General features: G+C 48.3%; 1 protein-coding gene across 12 annotated transcripts in view; it reads right to left on the bottom strand.

The window, feature by feature from the left end:
- Positions 1-16,180: 16,180 nt before the first annotated feature.
- The window catches only part of LOC135053866 (cell surface glycoprotein 1-like), a 37,052-nt gene continuing 32,315 nt past the window's right edge, over positions 16,181-20,917 (bottom strand). For all 12 annotated transcript variants that reach the window (XM_063957522.1, XM_063957515.1, XM_063957514.1 and 9 more), the window contains one exon: positions 16,181-16,618. In XM_063957522.1, coding sequence (XP_063813592.1) covers positions 16,587-16,618 — 32 coding nt within the window. In that variant the 3' untranslated portion in view covers positions 16,181-16,586. The remainder of the gene's footprint in view (positions 16,619-20,917) is intronic.

Genomic DNA, 20,917 nt, shown 5'->3' with positions numbered 1-20,917 from the left:
CTCTGTGTAATACAGAGTGCATTCTACTAGCTAACTTAGTATACAGAGCATTTCCCAGTGACAGGTAGAACATATAGTGACCTCTATGGAATACAGAGAACATTCTACGGCAGTGGTGGGGAACCTTCTACCAAGGGCCATTTGGATATTTATAAAATTACTGAGGGGGCCATACAAAAATTATTAACTTGAAATTCAGCCTGCCCCCAGTAGTTATGCCCTAGTAGATATGCCCCTTAGTGGTACTGTGTGCGCATGCAGAAGGCACCAAAAAAATGGGTGTGGCCAATTAAAATGGGGGTGTGATACACATATGCCCCCAATAGTGCAGTGCCAGATACACATATGCCCCCAATAGTGCAGTGCCAGATAACATATGCCCTCAATAGTGCAGTGCCAGATACACATATGCCCCCAATAGTGCAGTGTCAGATACACATATGCCCCCAATAGTGCAGTGCCAGATACACATATGCCCCCAATAGTGCAGTGCCAGATACACATATGCAGTGTCAGATACACATATGCCCCCAATAGTGCAGTGTCAGATACACATACAGTATGCCCCCAGTAGTGCAGTGCCAGCTACACATATGCCGCCACAGTGTCAGATACACATTCCCCCACAGTGCCAGATACAGATATGCCACCACAATGCCAGATACACATATGCCCCCATGGCACCAGATATGCCCCTATAGTGCCAGGTACACACATGTCCCTACAGTGCCACACTGTCAAATATGTCCCCACAGTGCCAGGTACACACATTGCCCCCGCCCCGCTGTGCTGTTCACCGCTGCTGCTGAGTGTGTGTCAGGGGAGCGTATGTCAGCTGTCAGGGGCCAGGCAAGGAGGAGAGCACAGCTATGTTAGGCGGCGGCGGCGGGTAGGACCTCAAACCAGCCGCTGGTCCATGTGCCAATCAGAGCTCATGGATGAGCACTGGCGGCTCATGATTGGCAGCTGATCCACGAGCTCTGATTGGCTCACAAACTGGCAACAGGTTTGAGATCCTACGCTCCGCCGCCGGACATAGCTGCGCTGTCCTCCCTGTCCTGATAGTTGAGACACGCCGCCACCGGACTGAGCACAAAGGGGCAGGAGAGGCGCACGCTGCGCTCTCCTCCCCTGACACAAACACACAGCAGCGGGCCGGGTCAAGTGGCTTTGTGGGCCTTATACGGCCCACGGGCCGGAGGTTCCCCACCCCTGTTCTACGGGTTCAGTATGATTTCCCGATGGACGGGATGCTAGCGGTCAGATTACTTACAGTGGCAACCCGTCCATCAGAATACCGACAGCCCCCCAGTAGGCCTCCTAACCCTCACCTGTTCCCTACCCTACCCCTCCCTTGTGGGTGCCTAACCCTAACCCTTACCGGTGGTTCCTAACCCTCCCCTGCTAAGTGCCTAACCCTAACCGTCTCTCCCCGGTACCTAACCTTAAACTTCCCATCCCTGAACCCTAACCCTCTCTCCCTGGTACCCAACCCTAACCTTCCCATACCTGAACCCTAACCCTCTCTCCCCAGTACCTAACCCTAACCTTCCCGCCCCTGAACCCTAACCATAACTCTCTCTCCCCGATACCTAACCCTAACCTTCCCATCCCTGAACCCTAACACTCTCTCCCCGGTACCTAACCCTAACCTTCCCATCCCTGTACCCTAACCCTAACCCTCTCTCCCCGGTACCTAACCCTAACCTTCCCATCCATGAACCCTAACCCTAACTCTCTCTCCCCGGTACCTAACCCTAACCTTCTCATCCCTGAACCCTAACCCTCTCTCCCCAGTACGTAACCCTAACCTTTCCATCACTGAACCCTAACCCTCTCTCCCCGGTACCTAACCCTAACCTTCTCATCCCTGAACCCTAAACATCTCTCCCCGGTACCTAACCCTAACCTTCCCATCCCTGAACCTTAACTCTCTCTCCCCAGTACCTAACCCTAACCTTCCCATCCCTGTACCCTAACCCTAACCCTCTCTCCCCGGTACCTAACCCTAACCTTCCCATCCCTGTACCCTAACCCTCTCTCCCCGGTACCTAACCCTAACCTTCCCATCCCTGAACCCTAACCCTAACTCTCTCTCCCCGGTACCTAACCCTAACCTTCTCATCCCTGAACCCTAACCCTCTCTCCCCAGTACGTAACCCTAACCTTTCCATCACTGAACCCTAACCCTCTCTCCCCGGTACCTAACCCTAACCTTCTCATCCCTGAACCATAAACCTCTCTCCCCGGTACCTAACCCTAACCTTCCCATCCCTGAACCCTAACTCTCTCTCCCCAGTACCTAACCTTCCCATCCCTGAACCCTAACCCTCTCTCCCCGTAACCTAACCCTAACCTTCCCATCCCTGAACCCTAACCCTCTCTCCTCGGTACCTAACCTTCTCATCCCTGAACCCTAACCCTCTCTCCTCGGTACCTAACCTTCTCATCCCTGAACCCTAACCCTCTCTCCCCGGTACCTAACCCTAACCTTCTCATCCCTGAACCCTAACCCTCTCTCCCCGGTACCTAACCCTAACCTTCTCATCCCTGAACCCTAACCCTCTCTCCCCAGTACCTAACCCTAACCTTCCCATCCCTGAACCCTAACCCTCTCTCCCCGGAACCTAACCCTAACCTTCCCATCCCTGTACCCTAACCCTCTCTCCCCGGTACCTAACCCTAACCTTCCCATCCCTGAACCCTAACCCTCTCTCCCCGGTACCTAACCCTAACCTTCCCATCCCTGAACCCTAACCCTCTCTCCCCGTAACCTAACCCTAACCTTCCCATCCCTGAACCCTAACCCTCTCTCCCCGGTACCTAACCCTAACCTTTCCATCCCTGAACCCTAACCCTCTCTCCCCGGTACCTAACCCTAACCTTTCCATCCCTGAACCCTAACCCTCTCTCCCCAGTACCTAACCCTAACCTTCCCATCCCTGAACCCTAACCCTCTCTCCCCGGTACCTAACCCTAACCTTCCCATCCCTGTACCCTAACCCTCTCTCCCCAGTACCTAACCCTAACCTTCCCATCCCTGAACCCTAACCCTCTCTCCCCGTAACCTAACCCTAACCTTCCCATCCCTGAACCCTAACCCTCTCTCCCCAGTGCCTAACCCTAACCTTCCCATCCCTGAACCCTAACCCTCTCTCCCCGTAACCTAACCCTAACCTTCCCATCCCTGAACCCTAACCCTCTCTCCCCGGTACCTAACCCTAACCTTCCCATCCCTGTACCCTAACCCTCTCTCCCCAGTACCTAACCCTAACCTTCCCATCCCTGAACCCTAACCCTCTCTCCCCGTAACCTAACCCTAACCTTCCCATCCCTGAACCCTAACCCTCTCTCCCCGGTACCTAACCCTAACCTTCTCATCCCTGAACCCTAACCCTCTCTCCCCAGTACCTAACCCTAACCTTTCCATCCCTGAACCCTAACCCTACTTCTAATGGGCTAAACCTAACCACCCCGCAGCGGGACGCTAGTGCGTCCTGCTGAAAGAAGGAACGGGATTCCGGGCGTCGGTATTTAGACACCGGGATCCCATCCATCAAGAAGCTGACTGCTTCCCCATTCTATTGATAAATCTAGTATACAGAACATTTCCTACTGACCGGCATAACTTATAGGGGCAGATGTATTAGGCCTGGAGTAGTGATAAGTGGAAGGTAATAACGCACAAGCCAGTCAGCTCTTAACTGATATTTTACAAACCCAGGTGTCTATTTACTAAGCCCTGAATAGAGATAAAGTGGAGAAAGATAAAGTACCAGCCAATCAGCTCCTAACTGCCATGTCACAGGCTTTGTTTGAAAAATGACAGTTAGGGGCTGATTGGTCGATTATTTATCTCCATCCACTTTATCTCCATCTAAGGCTTAGTAAATAGACCCCTTAGCCTGTAAATTGAAGGTTAGGAGCTGATTGGCTGGTGCGCTATCACCTTAATAGGCTTAAGACATCTGCCCCATAGTAACTTCTACACAACAGAGAGAGCATTCTACTAACTATCCTGGTATACAGCGTGTTTCTAGGGAGCAGTATAACACAGAGAGACCTCTGCGCAATACAGAGAGCATTCTACTAACTATCCTGGTATATAGCGTGTTTCCTAGGGAGCAGTATAACACAGAGAGACCTCTGCGCAATACAGAGAGCATTCTACTAACTATCCTGGTATACAGCGTGTTTCCTAGGGAGCAGTATAACACAGAGAGACCTCTGCGCAATACAGAGAGCATTCTACTAACTGTCCTGGTATACAGCGTGTTTCCTAGGGAGCAGTATAACACAGAGAGACCTCTGCGCAATACAGAGAGAGCATTCTACTAACGATCCTGGTATACAGCGTGTTTCCTAGGGAGCAGTATAACACAGAGAGACCTCTGTGGAATACAGAGAGCATTCTACTAACTATCCTGGTATACAGTGTGTTTTCCAGGGAGCAGTATAACATAGAGAGACCTCTGCGTAATACAGAGAGCATTCTACTAACTATCCTGGTATACAGAGTGTTTCCTAGGGAGCAGTATAACACAGAGAGACCTCTGCGCAATACAGAGAGAGCATTCTACTAACTATCCTGGTATACAGCGTGTTTCCTAGGGAGCAGTATAACACAGAGAGACCTCTGCGCAATACAGAGAGAGCATTCTACTAACTATCCTGGTATACAGCGTGTTTCCTAGGGAGCAGTATAACACAGAGAGACCTCTGCGCAATACAGAGAGAGCATTCTACTAACTATCCTGGTATACAGCGTGTTTCCTAGGGAGCAGTATAACACAGAGAGACCTCTGCGGAATACAGAGAGCATTCTACTAACTATCCTGGTATACAGCGTGTTTCCTAGGGAGCAGTATAACACAGAGAGACCTCTGCGCAATACAGAGAGAGCATTCTACTAACTATCCTGGTATACAGCATTTTTCCTAGGGAGCAGTATAACACAGAGAGACCTCTGCGCAATACAGAAAGAGCATTCTACTAACTATCCTGATATACAGCATGTTTCCTAGGGAGCAGTATAACACAGAGAGACCTCTGCGCAATACAGAGAGAGCATTCTACTAACTATCCTGGTATACAGCGTGTTTCCTAGGGAGCAGTATAACACAGAGAGACCTCTGCGCAATACAGAGAGAGCATTCTACTAACTATCCTGGTATACAGCATGTTTCCTAGGGAGCAGTATAACACAGAGAGACCTCTGCGCAATACAGAGAGAGCATTCTACTAACTATCCTGGTATACAGCGTGTTTCCTAGGGAGCAGTATAACACAGAGAGACCTCTGCGCAATACAGAGAGAGCATTCTACTAACGATCCTGGTATACAGCGTGTTTCCTAGGGAGCAGTATAACATACAGAGACCTCTGCGGAATACAGAGAGCATTCTACTAACGATCCTGGTATGCAGCGTGTTTCCTAGGGAGCAGTATAACATACAGAGACGTCTGCGGAATACAGAGAGCATTCTACTAACTATCCTGGTATACAGCATGTTTCCTAGGGAGCAGTATACCACAGAGAGACCTCTGCGCAATACAGAGAGAGCATTCTACTAACTATCCTGGTATACAGCGTGTTTCTAGGGAGCAGTATAACACAGAGAGACCTCTGCGCAATACAGAGAGAGCATTCTACTAACGATCCTGGTATACAGCATGTTTCCTAGGGAGCAGTATAACACAGAGAGACCTCTGCGTAATACAGAGAGAATTCTACTAACTATCCTGGTATACAGCGTGTTTCCTAGGGAGCAGTATAACATACAGAGACCTCTGCGGAATACAGAGAGCATTCTACTAACTATCCTGGTATACAGCGTGTTTCCTAGGGAGCAGTATAACACAGTGAGACCTCTGCGGAATACAGAGAGCATTCTACTAACTATCCTAGTATACAGCGTGTTTCCTAGGGAGCAGTATAACATAGAGAGACCTCTGCGGAATAAAGAGAGCATTCTACTAACTATCCTGGTATACAGCGTGTTTCCTAGAGAGCAGTATAACACACAGAGACCTCTGCGGAATACAGAGAGCATTCTACTAACTATCCTGGTATACAGCGTGTTTCCTAGGGAGCAGTATAACATACAGAGACCTCTGCGGAATACAGAGAGCATTCTACTAACTATCCCGGTATACAGCGTGTTTCCTAGGGCGCAGCATACAGTATAACATACAGAGACCTCTGTGGATAACAGAGAGCATTCTACTAACTATCCTAGTATACAGCGTGTTTCCTAGGGAGCAGTATAACAGAGAGAGACCTATGTGGAATACAGAGAGCATTCTACTAACTATCCTGGTATATAGCGTGTTTCCTAGGGAGCAGTGTAACATAGAGAGACCTCTGCGGAATACAGAGAGCATTCTACTAACTATCCTGGTATACAGCATGTTTCCTAGGGAGCAGTATAACATACAGAGACCTCTGTGGATAACAGAGAGCATTCTACTAACTATCCTAGTATACAGCGTGTTTCCTAGGGAGCAGTATAACACAGAGAGACCTCTGCGGAATACAGAGAGCCTTCTACTAACTATCCTGGTATATAGTGTGTTTCCTAGGGAGCAGTATAACATAGAGAGACCTCTGCGGAATACAGAGAGCATTCTACTAACTATCCTGGTATACAGTGTGTTTCCTAGGGAGCAGTATAACACACAGAGACCTCTGCGGAATGCAGAGAGCATTCTACTAACTATCCTGGTATACAGCGTGTTTCCTAGGGAGCAGTATAACATACAGAGACCTCTGCGGAATACAGAGAGCATTCTACTAACTATCCTGGTATATAGCGTGTTTCCTAGGGAGCAGTATAACATAGAGAGACCTCTGCGGAATACAGAGAGCATTCTACTAACTATCCTGGCATACAGCGTGTTTCCTAGGGAGCAGTATAACATAGAGAGACCTCTGCGGAATACAGAGAGCATTCTAATAACTATCCTGGTATACAGCGTGTTTCCTAGGGAGCAGTATAACATAGAGAGACCTCTGCAGAATACAGAGAGCATTCTACTAACTATCCTGGTATACAGCGTGTTTCCTAGGGAGCAGTATAACATAGAGAGCGGAATACAGAGAGCATTCTACTAACTATCCTGGTATACAGCGTGTTTCCTAGGGAGCAGTATAACATACAGAGACCTCTGCGGAATACAGAGAGCATTCTACTAACTATCCTGGTATACAGTGTGTTTCCTAGGGAGCAGTATAACATAGAGAGACCTCTGCGGAATACAGAGAGCATTCTACTAACGATCCTGGTATACAGCGTGTTTCCTAGGGAGCAGTATAACATAGAGAGCGGAATACAGAGAGCATTCTACTAACTATCCTGGTATACAGCGTGTTTCCTAGGGAGCAGTATAACATACAGAGACCTCTGCGGAATACAGAGAGCATTCTACTAACTATCCTGGTATACAGCGTGTTTCCTAGGGAGCAGTATAACATAGAGAGCGGAATACAGAGAGCATTCTACTAACTATCCTGGTATACAGCGTGTTTCCTAGGGGATCGGTCTGAAGATCGACAGTGTCTAGGTCGACAATGTTTAGGTCAACCACTATAGGTCGACAGTCACTAGGTCGACATGGATGGAAGGTCAACAGAGTTTCTAGATCCTCATGTGCTAGGTCGACAGGTCTAAAGGTCGACATGAGTTTTTCACATTTTTTTCTTTTTTTGATTTTTTTCATACTTAACGATCCACGTGGACTACGATTGGAACGGTAAAGTGTGCCGAGCGAAGCGGTAGCGGAGCGAAGGCACCATGCCCGAAGCATGGCGAGTGAAGCGAGCCATGCGAGGGGACGCGGTGCACTAATTTGGGATCCCGGTTACGAAGAAAACGACAAAAAAAATAAAAAAATCCTCATGTCGACCTTTAGACCTGTCGACCTAGCACATGTCGACCTAGAAACCCTCTCGACCTTTCATCCATGTCGACCTAGTGACTGTCGACCTATAGTGGTCGACCTAAACATTGTCGACCTAGACACTGTCGATTTGATGAACCACACCCGTTTCCTAGGGAGCAGTATAACATAGAGAGACCTCTGCGGAATACAGAGAGCATTCTACTAACTATCCTGGTATATAGCGTGTTTCCTAGGGAGCAGTATAACATAGAGAGACTTCTGCGGAATACAGAGAGCATTCTGGTGACCTACATTATACACAATACAGAGAAAGTTATAATAATAGATCCACAATTCATAGAGTTGTCTAGTGACCAATATACACCAATATACTGTAAAAGATCTATGTGTACAGTATAACCATGTATGTATGCTTTCTCTCTATACAATAGAGGATAATTTCTGCTGGCCTGTGGGCAAAGCTTGCAATCCCCTGTAAAGTAATTGCCGACTTTTCAGTTCAGGATGTGGGTATGTGTCAGGATTTACATCATTAATGCCATAACCTTGACTATCCACGACACAGCCTAATACTACAGCCTATCCCTAACTGAAGCCTATCCTTAACTGCAGCCTAACCCTATCCACAGCCTAACCCTATCTGCAGCCTAACCCTAACAAAAGCCTGACCATATCCGTATCCTAACCCTATATGTAGCCTAACTGTAACTGCAGCCTAACTCTATGCGCAGCCTAACCCTATCGGCAGCTTAACCCTATCACCAGCCCAACCCTATCTGCAGCCTGACCCTAACAAAAGCCTGACCCTATCCGTAGCCTAACTGTAACTGCAGCCTAACCCTATCCGCAGCCTAACCCTATCTGTAGCCTAACCTGCACTGCAGCCTAACCCTATGCGCAGCCTAACCCTAACTGTAGCCTAACCCTAACTGAAGGCCGACCCTAACTGCAGCCTAACCCTATACGCAGCCTAACCCTATGCTTAACCTAACCCTAACTGCAGCCTAACCTCATCTGCAGCCTAACTCTAGCTGCAGCCTAACTTGACCTACAACTTAATCTTAACCGCAGCCTAACCCTTACTGCAGCCAGGGCCGGTGCAAGGTCTCTATGCACCCTAGGCAAAGCTTCAACCCGGTGCTCCCTGCAGGAGGTGCATCAGGGCTATGAGGAGCAGCCGTGGTGGTGCCCCTCGGGAGCCATAGTTACATCCACATCATATGTGCCTTCACATGACTTGATGTTACTCATGTCGGGACAGAGGAAGCACTGAGACACTATGTGGTACAGCCTGATAGTGGTAGCTACACTTGATTAGACCCGCAGCAGCAGCCAGCACAGTGTAAAAGGAGGAGGCCGCATACAGAGACAGCCTTCAGTTTTTTGCTAGATGAATTCAGTGGCGCCCTCCAGGAGCTGGCGCCCCTAGGCAGCCGCCTAAAGCTGCCTAATGGTAGAGCCGGCCCTGACTGCAGCCTAACTGTAACTGGAGCCTAACACTACCTACAGCCTAAACCTACCTACAGACTATCCAGGCTTGCTGACTTTCCGTCTGCCCCGTGCAGGAGTGGGCAGCCGGGTCGGCATTACAGGGAGCATGGCTTTGGTGCGGGTAGGTTGTTTGGGGGCGTGGATTCACAATTGCATCACTGTGGCCCTGCCCTCTGCAATTAAATGCCCTGATTACTGCCATTGAATAGTGGGGCGGGACTACAATGGCAAGATTCAGTGCAAATCGCATCAACCCCCCCCCCCCCCCTTCCCCCCAGACCACCCACAGCCGTGGCTCATTCCTGTTTTGCATTTTTGTTATGTATTTTATGTTATACTTCTGTTTCTGTTCCCCGTGGGTGTCATGGGGTGTTCGGAGCCCACCCTTAAGGAGAGGATACTGTTATAAACCGCAGGTAGTGGTCCATCCCTTTTTTATGTTTTTGTTATGTTTATAGTTGTCTTGCAGGCCAGGATTTCCCGTTGCTCTGGTTTAAGAAGACTCTTGTTTGCTGCCAGTGGTGAGTCTGTGTAATTGCAGCTTGTTCCCATGTGTTCAGCCTCACCTGTCTGTTAATTGCACCTCTCAGTTGTGCAGCAGGGCAGCTGCACGACATAATTAATTAGGACTCTCTGTTATATTCTGGCTCAGTGCAATACACAGACGCTGGTGATATTTCCTGAGTTCTTGAGTTCTGAACTAGTCCCTGCCAGTTCCTGAGCTCCTGTCTAGCAGTATCTGTCTAGCTAATTCCAGTGTCGGTTCCAGTGTCGGTTCCAGTGTCGGTTCCAGTGTCTGATCCAGTTTCTGATCCCATGTCCTGCCGTGAAGCGTTCCTATCCAGAAGTCCTGTGGCTTTGTCTGTGCCTGGTCGAGTATCTGGCTTCTTGGTGTCCACCGGTCTGTCGTTTGGGATTCTGCCTGTCCTCCGGTTCTGAGAGCCTGTGTCGGCTACATTGGGGGTTCCTGTCCGTTTGCCAGTATTCGTACCGGTTCCGTGAGTAGCGGCTTTGCCGCGTCCGTCGGCCTAGGCCGCTGTATTCTTTGATTTATTTGTTACTGGTGTTTTGCAGAGGGTTCTGCATATGCTGTCACTGCCGGTACACAACAGTATTGTGTCGGCGTGTGGACAGCATCTCCTTTGTTGTTCTTTTCCTTTGGCGGCGTGCCGCACATATATTTAGTTTTAGGGTTGTTAGTAGCCCCTAGCCTTCTGTTTGCTTTAGTTAGAGGTCCCCTTGTTATTATCCTGTCTCGGTTCACGCCTTGTCTCACTCTAAGACCTGGGGGCATCGGAGTTGGGCAGACCTAATCCGCCCTTCAAACGCGGCTGCCGTGGGCCCAAGAAACCATAGTCACTCAGGCGTGAACTGACCACACGGGTGAAACAATGGAGGTAGGGTGCTAGGGGCTATTTCCATACCACACCTTATTTCAGCGTCACGTTCTGGTGCTCTGGACTCACTACCCGACATCTCCCTTGTTCTGAGCACCAGGAACCTAACATCTGCAGCTCATTACCTACAGTCTCATCTTTCAAGTCACAATCCACAGTTCTTTGTCTCCAGCCACGTCTTTAACCACCATTCACAGTTCCGCAGTTCATTATCTACAGCCTTGTCTTTCAAGCCACAACCCACAGTTCTTTGTCTACAACTACGTCTTTAAGTCATCGTTCACAAACCACAGTTCTCTACCTCAGCCTCATTTTCAAGAACTACAGCTCACTGACTCTTAGCTCCACCGGTCTTCTGCATTGCCCATGTCCCATATGCAACCCCCTCGCCTTATTCATCCGCAGACAACTACTTCCTTGGGCAAATCTCAGCTGCCAGATCCTCAAACCTTGCTAGGTGTGACATACTGTGCTGTGTAATGTGAGTAATGGATACTACTGTGCAGGGCCGGCTCGAGGCATGTTCGACTCGAGCGGCCACGCAGGGTGCCACCCTTAAAGGGCGCCGCATGCTGGTGCCGCCATGTCGGAGCCTGGAGCCAGCCCTGTCCTGTAGCCTGCGCCGCCTCCTGTCTGTAAAGTAATCTGTGCGCGCTATGCGGCACCGGTGTCTGATGTCAGACACCGGCGCCGCACAGCATGTACAGTTCACTTTCAGGCATCGGCTCGCACAGACAGCGCACACAGATCTGCAGCAGCACTCCCCGTCCCTCATAGTCGGCACAGCAGGTACTCTGGGGGCATATGTGGCACTGTGGGGGGCATTAACGTATCTGTCACTGTAGGGGCAGTTATCTGGCACTGTGGGGAGCATTAATGTATCTGGCACTGTGGGGGTATTAATGTATCTGGCACTGTGGGGGCATTAATGTATCTGGCACTGTGGGGGCATATCTGGCACTGTGGGGTCATTTATCTATCTGGGATTGTGGGGGCATATCTGGCACAGTGGGGGGCATTAATGTATCTGGCACTGTGGGGGCATATCTGGCACTGTGGGGGGCATTAATGTATCTGGCACTGTGGGGGGCATTAATGTATCTGGCACTGTGGGGGCATTTCTGGCACTGTGGGGGCATTTCTGTATCTGGCGCTGTGGGGGCATTTATCTGGCACTGTGGGGGCATTTTTGGATCTGGCACTTTGGGGGCATTTATCTGGCACTGTGGGGGGAATTAATGTATCTGGCACTGTGGGGGGCATTAATGTATCTGGCACTGTGGGGTCATTAATGTATCTGGCACTGCGGGGGCATATCTGGCACTGTGGGGGGCATTTATCTATCTGGCACTGTGGGGGGCATTTATCTATCTGGCACTGTGGGGGGCATTTATCTATCTGACACTGTGGGGGCATTTATGTATCTGGCACTGTGGGGGCATGTCATGTGCATCTGGCACTGCTGGGGGGGCATGTCATGTGCATCTGGCACTGCTGGGGGGCATATGATTTGTAGCTGGCACGGCAGGGGGACATATCATGTAGTGTTCCCGTGTCGCAGTGCTCTACCTGACGCAAAGTGTATAACGTGCTCTGCCTGACGCAAAGTGTATAACTTGCTCTGCCTTGCGCAGGTGTATAATGTGCTCTACCTGTCGCAGTGTGTATAGGAGGTTCTACCTGGTGCAATGTGTATTAGCTGCACTACTGTGTGGTGTAATTCGAATTGACAATATTATGTGGCCACGCCCCTTCCCTACGAAGCAACGGCCCTAAATTTTTTATGCGCGCCTTCGACGCGCACTGTCCATGATTTTGCCTGCGGAGCACCAAGCATTACGGTATGTACATCATTTTGCCCTTTTAACTTAAAAATGTGCCCTCCCGAATGCAAAATGTGCCCTCCCCATGATCAGCACCCTGCCCTAAAAAAATCCTAGAGTGAACACTATCATGTCTATCTGGCACTGCTGGGGGCATGTCATGTGTAGCTGGCACTGCTGGGGGGCATGTCATGTGTAGCTGGCACTGCTGAGGGGCATGTCATGTGTAGTTGGCATTGCTGGGGGCATGTCCTGTGTAGCTGGCACTGCTGGGGGGCATGTCATGTGTAGCTAGCACTGCTGCGGGGCATGTCATGTCTATCTGGCACTGCACTACTGTAGACATTATGTGTATCTGGCACTATACTGTAGACATTATGTGTATCTGGCACTATACTGGAGACATTATGTGTATCTGGCACTATACTGGAGACATTATGTGTATCTGGCACTATACTGGAGACATTGTGTGTAAGGAACACTACTGTAGCTGTTATGTGTAAGGCTACTAATTGTGTGCGTAGAGGGTGTGTGAAAATATATTAATAGTTTGATAATATGAAGTTGTGAGGCCCCTCCCACTTTCCCAGGGGCTACGCCCACTTTTCCAGGAGCGCGTGCATAGAGTATGGGAGGGGGCGCTTTGAAATTTTCTCGCTCAGGGTGCTAGTAGGCCAGGAGCCAGCCCTGCTACTGCTACTGTGCTGTGTAATGTGAGTAATGGACACTACTGTGCGGTGTACTGTGAGTAATGGACACTACTGTGCGGTGTAATGTGAGTAATGGACACTACTGTGCTGTGTAATGTGAGTAATGGGCACTACTGTGCGGTGTAATGTGAGTAATGGACACTACTGTGCTGTGTAATATGAGTAATGGACACTACTGTGCGGTGTAATGTGAGTAATGGACACTACTGTGCTGTGTAATGTGAGTAATGGACACTACTGTGCGGTGTAATGTGAGTAATGGACACTACTGTGCGGTGTAATGTGAGTAATGGACACTACTGTGCGGTGTAATGTGAGTAATGGACACTACTGTTCTGTGTAATATGAGTAATGGACACTACTGTGCGGTGTAATGTGAGTAATGGACACTACTGTGCTGTGTAATGTGAATAATGGTCACTACTGTGCTGTGTAATGTGAGTAATGGACACTACTGTGCGGTGTAATGTGAGTAATGGACACTACTGTGCTGTGTAATGTGAATAATGGTCACTACTGTGCTGTGTAATGTGAGTAATGGACACTACTGTGCTGTGTAATGTGAGTAATGGCCACTACTGTGCGGTGTAATGTGAGTAATGGGCACTACTGTGCTGTGTAATGTGAGTAATGGACACTACTGTGCTGTGTAATGTGAGTAGTGGACACTACTGTGCTGTGTAATGTGACTAATGGACACTACTGTGCTGTGTAATGTGAGTAGTGGACACTACTGTGCTGTGTAATGTGAGTAGTGGACACTACTGTGCTGTGTAATGTGAGTAATGGACACTACTGTGCGGTGTAATGTGATACTGTGTGTCAATTTGATTTGGAAGTACTATTTTGTGGCCATGCCCTTTCCCCACAAGGCCACATACTTTTTTTGACACGCCTTCCTTATTTCAAATATGTGTGTGTGTGTGTGTGTGTGTGTAAGGTAGGGGGGGGGGGGGCACCAGCCCCTAGATACACCACTGCTGGCACTGCACCTGTATATAGTGCCCACATGTATATACCGCTGCACCTGTGTATAGTGCCCACATGTATATACAGCTGCACCTGTGTATAGTGCCCACATGTATATACTGCTGCACCTGTGCTTAGTGCCCACATGTTTATACTGCTGCATATGTGTATAATTCCCATGTGTATATTCCCCTGCACTGGTGTATAATGCCCACATCAGGGGCTTAGCCAAAACTTTGTGGGTCCCATAGCAACATTTTGAAGGGGCCCCTGTCCCAATGCTTCTAGAGAGACACCTCTGCACAGCAGGTTTTCATTTTATGCCCCATAGTAGTGCCCTAGTTCATATTCTGAACCATAGTAGTGCCCTAGTTTATTTTATGCCCCATTGTAGTGCCCTAGTTTATTTTATGCCCCATAGTAGTGCCCTAGTTTATTTTATGCCCCATAGTAGTGCCCTAGTTTTTTTATCCCTTATAGTAGTGCCCTAATTCACATTACGCCCCATAGTAGTGCCCTAATTCACATTATGCCACATTTCTAGTGCTGCCATTACACATCATGCCACACAGTACCCCCAAATTCACATCATGACATAGTGTCCCCAGTTCATATTTTGCCACAATATAGTGGCCTTCAGTTCATTTTAAACCACATTACAAAGAGAAGGTCCAAGGGCCAAAAGTAGATATTTGAAGGTCCCAAGGCAAATGTTTGTAAGTGCCACTATGTACCTCCATTGGTGGAAAATATATAGGTCACATTTAACTTTGACAGGGAAGATGGGCCCCTCTCAGCTCTGGGCCCCATAGCGGCTGCACTGCCCGCACTTATGGTAGCTACACCCTGTATATAACACATGTAACTGTGACAGGGAAGGTGGCCCCTCTCAGCTCTGGGCCCCGTAGCAGCTGCACTGCCTGCACCTATGGTAGCTACACCCTGTATATAACACATGTAACTGTGACAGGTAAGGTGGCCCCTCTCCGCTCTGGGCCCCATAGCAGCTGCACTCGCTGCACCTATGGTAGCTACACCCTGTATATAACACATGTAACTGTGACAGGGAAGGTGGCCCCTCTCAGCTCTGGGCCCCATAGCAACTGCACTCCCTGCACCTATGGTAGCTACGCCCTGTATATAACACATGTAACTGTGACAGGGAAGGTGCCCTCTCTCAGCTTTGGGTTCCATAGTAGCTGCACTCCCTGCACCTATGCCCTTTGCCCACATGTATATACCGCTGCACCTGTGTATAATGCACATGTGTATATAGCGATGTAGCTGTGTAAATTGCTCACGTGTTTATACCGCTGCACCTGTTTATAGTGCCCACGTGTATATACCGCTGCACCTGTGTATAATGCCCACATGTATATACTGCTGCCCCTGTGAATAATGCCCACATGTATATACCGCTGCACCGGTGTATAATGCCCAAATGTATATACCGCTGCACCTGTGTATAATGCCCACATGTATATATTGCTGCACCTGTGTATAATGCCCACATGTATATATTGCTGCACCTGTGTATAATGCCCACATGTATATATTGCTGCACCTGTGTATAATGCCCACATGTATATACCGCTGCACCTGTGAATAATGCCCACATGTATATACTGCTGCCCCTGTGAATAATGCCCACATGTATATACCGCTGCACCTGTGAATAATGGCCACATGTATATACCGCTGCACCTGTGTATAATGCCCACATGTATATATTGCTGCACCTGTGTATAATGCCCACAAGTACCATTGAGCTCATATTTTGTGTGTATATCTGACTCTGGTACTAGCCATTGCCTCTCTAGCCATATTTATCTCACTGCATGTCCCTGACCTGTACTCAGGAATAAATACAATAAATACTTGCAGTAAAATTATTTTTTTCTTAAATTCACATTAACTTTATTGGACTGGAACAGAACAGAGCACGGCCAGAGATTTGATTAGACCAGAGCTGGCACAGAGGGTGGTGAGGAGAAGACTTTGAGACACAAGCCAATAATGAAGAGCGGTTGTGAGACAGAAAGAGCAGCTTTACTTCCTCCACCCACAGAGAGAGACCGTTTCCTAAGTATTAAATGTTGCTGAGGCCCATTGCACCGTCCAGGAGGAGACAGGCCGAATGGTGGTCAAGCCGTTAGTCCTCATCCGGCATATCCTGTAACCAGGGACATTTACAATTTGACTGACATGGTACAGAATCGGCTACGGATGCAGCAAGATCCACAGGGAGATGCCAGCATTCGTGGGAAGTCGGTCCGCTCTCACAGACCAAACACATTAGGCACTGGTAGACTCAGCAAGGGAGGCGTCTGCAAAATAAACACCAAATAACACAAATTATCCAATAAGTTGGTTTTACATTTACAAAACAGAAATAAATAGAAACATAAAAACTCAGAGGCCTGATTAAGGTGTGGTTGTAGAGGCTGCTGCTACATAAACTAATATGGTAATGCAGCAGGGGGTGTCACACTTACATAGAAGCAGCAGCGACAGCAGTAATATGGTAATGCAGCAGAGGGCGTTATGCCTACACAGAAGCAGCAGCGATAGCAATAATATGGTAATGCAGCAGGGGGTGTCACACTTACATAGAAGCAGCAGCGACAGCAGTAATATGGTAATGCAGCAGGGGGCGTCACACTTACATAGAAGCAGCAGCGACAGCAGTAATATGGTAATACAGCAGAGGGCGTCATGCCTACACAGAAGCAGCAGCGATAGCAATAATATGGTAATGCAGCAGGAGGTGTCACACTTACATAGAAGCAGCAGCGACAGCAGTAATATGGTAATACAGCAGGGGGCGTCACACTTACATAGAAGCAGCAGTGATAGCACTAATATGGTAGTTCAGGAGGGGGCGTCACACTTGCATAGAAGCAGCAGCGATAGCAATAATATGGTAATACAGCAGGGGGTGTCACACTTACATAGAAGCAGCAGCGACAGCAGTAATATGTTAATGCAGCAGAGGGCGTCACGCCTACACAGAAGCAGCAGCGATAGCAATAATATGCTAATTCAGCAGGGGGCGTCACACTTAGAAGCAGCAGCCATAGCAGTAATATGGTAATGAGTAGGGGGCTTCATGCTTACACAGAAGCAACAGCGATAGCACTAATATGTGAATGCAGCAGGGTGTGTCACGCTTACACAGAAGCAGTAGCGATAGCACTAAAATGGTAATGCAGCAGGGGGCGTCACACTTACATAGAAGCAGCAGCTACAGCACTAATATGGTAATGCAGCAGGAGGCGTCACACTTACATAGAAGCAGTAGCGATATCGCTTATATGGTAATGCAGCAGGGGACGTCATGCTAACATAGAAGCAGCAGAGATAGCACTAATATGGTATGCAGCAGGGGGCATCACTCTTACATAGAAGCAGCAGTGATAGGACTAATATGATAATGTAGCAGGGGGCGGCACGCTTACATAGAAGCAGCAGTGATAGCACTAATATGGTAATGCAGCAGGGGGCGTCATACTGACATAGAAGCAGCAGCAATAGCGCTGATATGGTAATGTTGCAGGGGGTGTCACACGCACATAGAAGCAGCAGTGATATCGCTAATATGGTAATACAGCAGGGGTCATCGCGCTTACATAGATGCAGTAGTGATAGCAGTAATATGGTAATGCAGCAGGAGTCATGCTTACACAGAAGCATCAGCAATAGCACTAATATGGTAATGCAGCAGGGGGCGTCACACTTACACAGAAGCAGCAGCGATAGCACTTATATGGTAATGCAGCAGGGGGTGTCACGCTTACACAGAAGCAGTAGCAATAGGAATAATATGGTAATGCAGCAGGAGGCATCATGCTTACACAGAAGCAGCAGCAATATCACTTATATGGTAATGCAGCAGGGTGCTTAACGCTTACACAGGACCAAAAGCGATAGCACTAATATGTTAATGCAGCAGGGTGCATCACGCTTACACAGAAACAGTAGCGATAGCACTAAAATGGTAATGAAGCAGGGAGCGTCACACTTACATAGAAGCAGTAGCAATATTGCTTATATTGTAATGTACCAGGGGGCGTCATGCTTACACAGAAGCAGCAGCAATAGCGCTAATATGGTAATTCAACAGGGGGCGCCATGCTTTCACAGAAGTAGCAGCAACATTGCTAATATGGTAATGTAGCAGGAGACGTAATGCTTACATACAAGCAGCAGCGTTAGCACTAATATGGTAATGCAGCAGGGGGCATCACTCTTACATAGAAGCAGCAGCTACAGCACTAATATGGTAATGCAGCAGGAGGTGTCACACTTACATAGAAGCAGTAGCGATAGCAGTAATATAGTAATGCAGCAGGGGGCGTCACACTTACACAGAAGCAGCAGCAATAGCGCTAATATGGTAATTCAGCAGGGGGCGTCACACTTACATAGAAGCAGCAGCGATAGCAGTAATATGGTAATGTAGCAGAGGGCGTCACGCCTACACAGAAGCAGCAGCGATAGCAATAATATGGTAATGCAGCAGGGGGCGTCACACTTACACAGAAGCAGCAGCGATAGCAATAATATGGTAATGCAGCAGGGGGCGTCACACTTAGAAGCAGCAGCGATAGCAGTAATATGGTAATGAGTAGGGGGCTTCACACTTACACAGAAGCAACAGCGATAGCACTAATATGTGAATGCAGCAGGGTGTGTCACGCTTACACAGAAGGAGTAGTGATAGCACTAAAATGGTAATGCAGCAGGAGGCGTCACACTTACATAGAAGCAGCAGCTACAGCACTAATATGGTAATGCAGCAGGAGGCATCACACTTACATACAAGCAGCAGCGATATCGCTTATATGGTAATGCAGCAGGGGACGTCATGCTAACATAGAAGCAACAGTGATAGCACTAATATGGTAATGCAGCAGGGGGCGTCACTCTTACATAGAAGCAGCAGTGATGGGACTAAAGTGATAATGCAGCAGGGGGCGGCATGCTTACATAAAAGCAGCAGTGATAGCACTAATATGGTAATGCAGCAGGGGGTGTCATACTGACATAGAAGCAGCAGCAATAGCGCTGATATGGTAATGCAGCAGGGGGCGTCACTCTTACATAGAAGCAGCAGTGATATCACTAATATGGTAATACAGCAGGGGTCATCACGCTTACATAGATGCAGTAGTGATAGCAGTAATATGGTAATGCAGCAGGAGTCATGCTTACACAGAAGCATCAGCAATAGCACTAATATGGTAATGCAGCAGGGGGCGTCACACTTACACAGAAGCAGCAGCGATAGCACTTATATGGTAATGCAGCAGGGGGTGTCACGCTTACACAGAAGCAGTAGCAATAGGAATAATATGGTAATGCAGCTGGAGGCATCATGCTTACACAGAAGCAGCAGCAATATCACTTATATGGTAATGCAGCAGGGTGCTTAACGCTTACACAGGACCAAAAGCGATAGCACTAATATGTTAATGCAGCAGGGTGCATCACGCTTACACAGAAGCAGTAGCGATAGCACTAAAATTGTAATGAAGCAGGGAGCGTCACACTTACATAGAAGCAGTAGCAATATTGCTTATATTGTAATGTACCAGGGGGCGTCATGCTTACACAGAAGCAGCAGCAATAGCGCTAATATGGTAATTCAACAGGGGGCGCCATGCTTTCACAGAAGTAGCAGCAACATTGCTAATATGGTAATGTAGCAGGAGACGTAATGCTTACATACAAGCAGCAGCGTTAGCACTAATATGGTAATGCAGCAGGGGGCATCACTTACATAGAAGCAGCAGCTACAGCACTAATATGGTAATGCAGCAGGAGGTGTCACACTTACATAGAAGCAGTAGCGATAGCAGTAATATAGTAATGCAGCAGGGGGCGTCACACTTACACAGAAGCAGCAGCAATAGCGCTAATATGGTAATTCAGCAGGGGGCGTCACACTTACATAGAAGCAGCAGCGATAGCAGTAATATGGTAATGTAGCAGAGGGCGTCACGCCTACACAGAAGCAGCAGCGATAGCAATAATATGGTAATGCAGCAGGGGGCGTCACACTTACACAGAAGCAGCAGCGATAGCAATAATATGGTAATGCAGCAGGGGGCGTCACACTTAGAAGCAGCAGCGATAGCAGTAATATGGTAATGAGTAGGGGGCTTCACACTTACACAGAAGCAACAGCGATAGCACTAATATGTGAATGCAGCAGGGTGTGTCACGCTTACACAGAAGGAGTAGTGATAGCACTAAAATGGTAATGCAGCAGGAGGCGTCACACTTACATAGAAGCAGCAGCTACAGCACTAATATGGTAATGCAGCAGGAGGCATCACACTTACATACAAGCAGCAGCGATATCGCTTATATGGTAATGCAGCAGGGGACGTCATGCTAACATAGAAGCAACAGTGATAGCACTAATATGGTAATGCAGCAGGGGGCGTCACTCTTACATAGAAGCAGCAGTGATGGGACTAAAGTGATAATGCAGCAGGGGGCGGCATGCTTACATAAAAGCAGCAGTGATAGCACTAATATGGTAATGCAGCAGGGGGTGTCATACTGACATAGAAGCAGCAGCAATAGCGCTGATATGGTAATGCAGCAGGGGGCGTCAC

Source organism: Pseudophryne corroboree, chromosome 1 (assembly GCF_028390025.1).
Source record: "Pseudophryne corroboree isolate aPseCor3 chromosome 1, aPseCor3.hap2, whole genome shotgun sequence".
In the NCBI taxonomy this organism is placed as follows: domain Eukaryota; kingdom Metazoa; phylum Chordata; class Amphibia; order Anura; family Myobatrachidae; genus Pseudophryne; species Pseudophryne corroboree.
The sequence above is the reverse complement of the archived record's forward strand: the minus strand, read 5'-3'. Positions and strand labels throughout refer to the sequence as shown.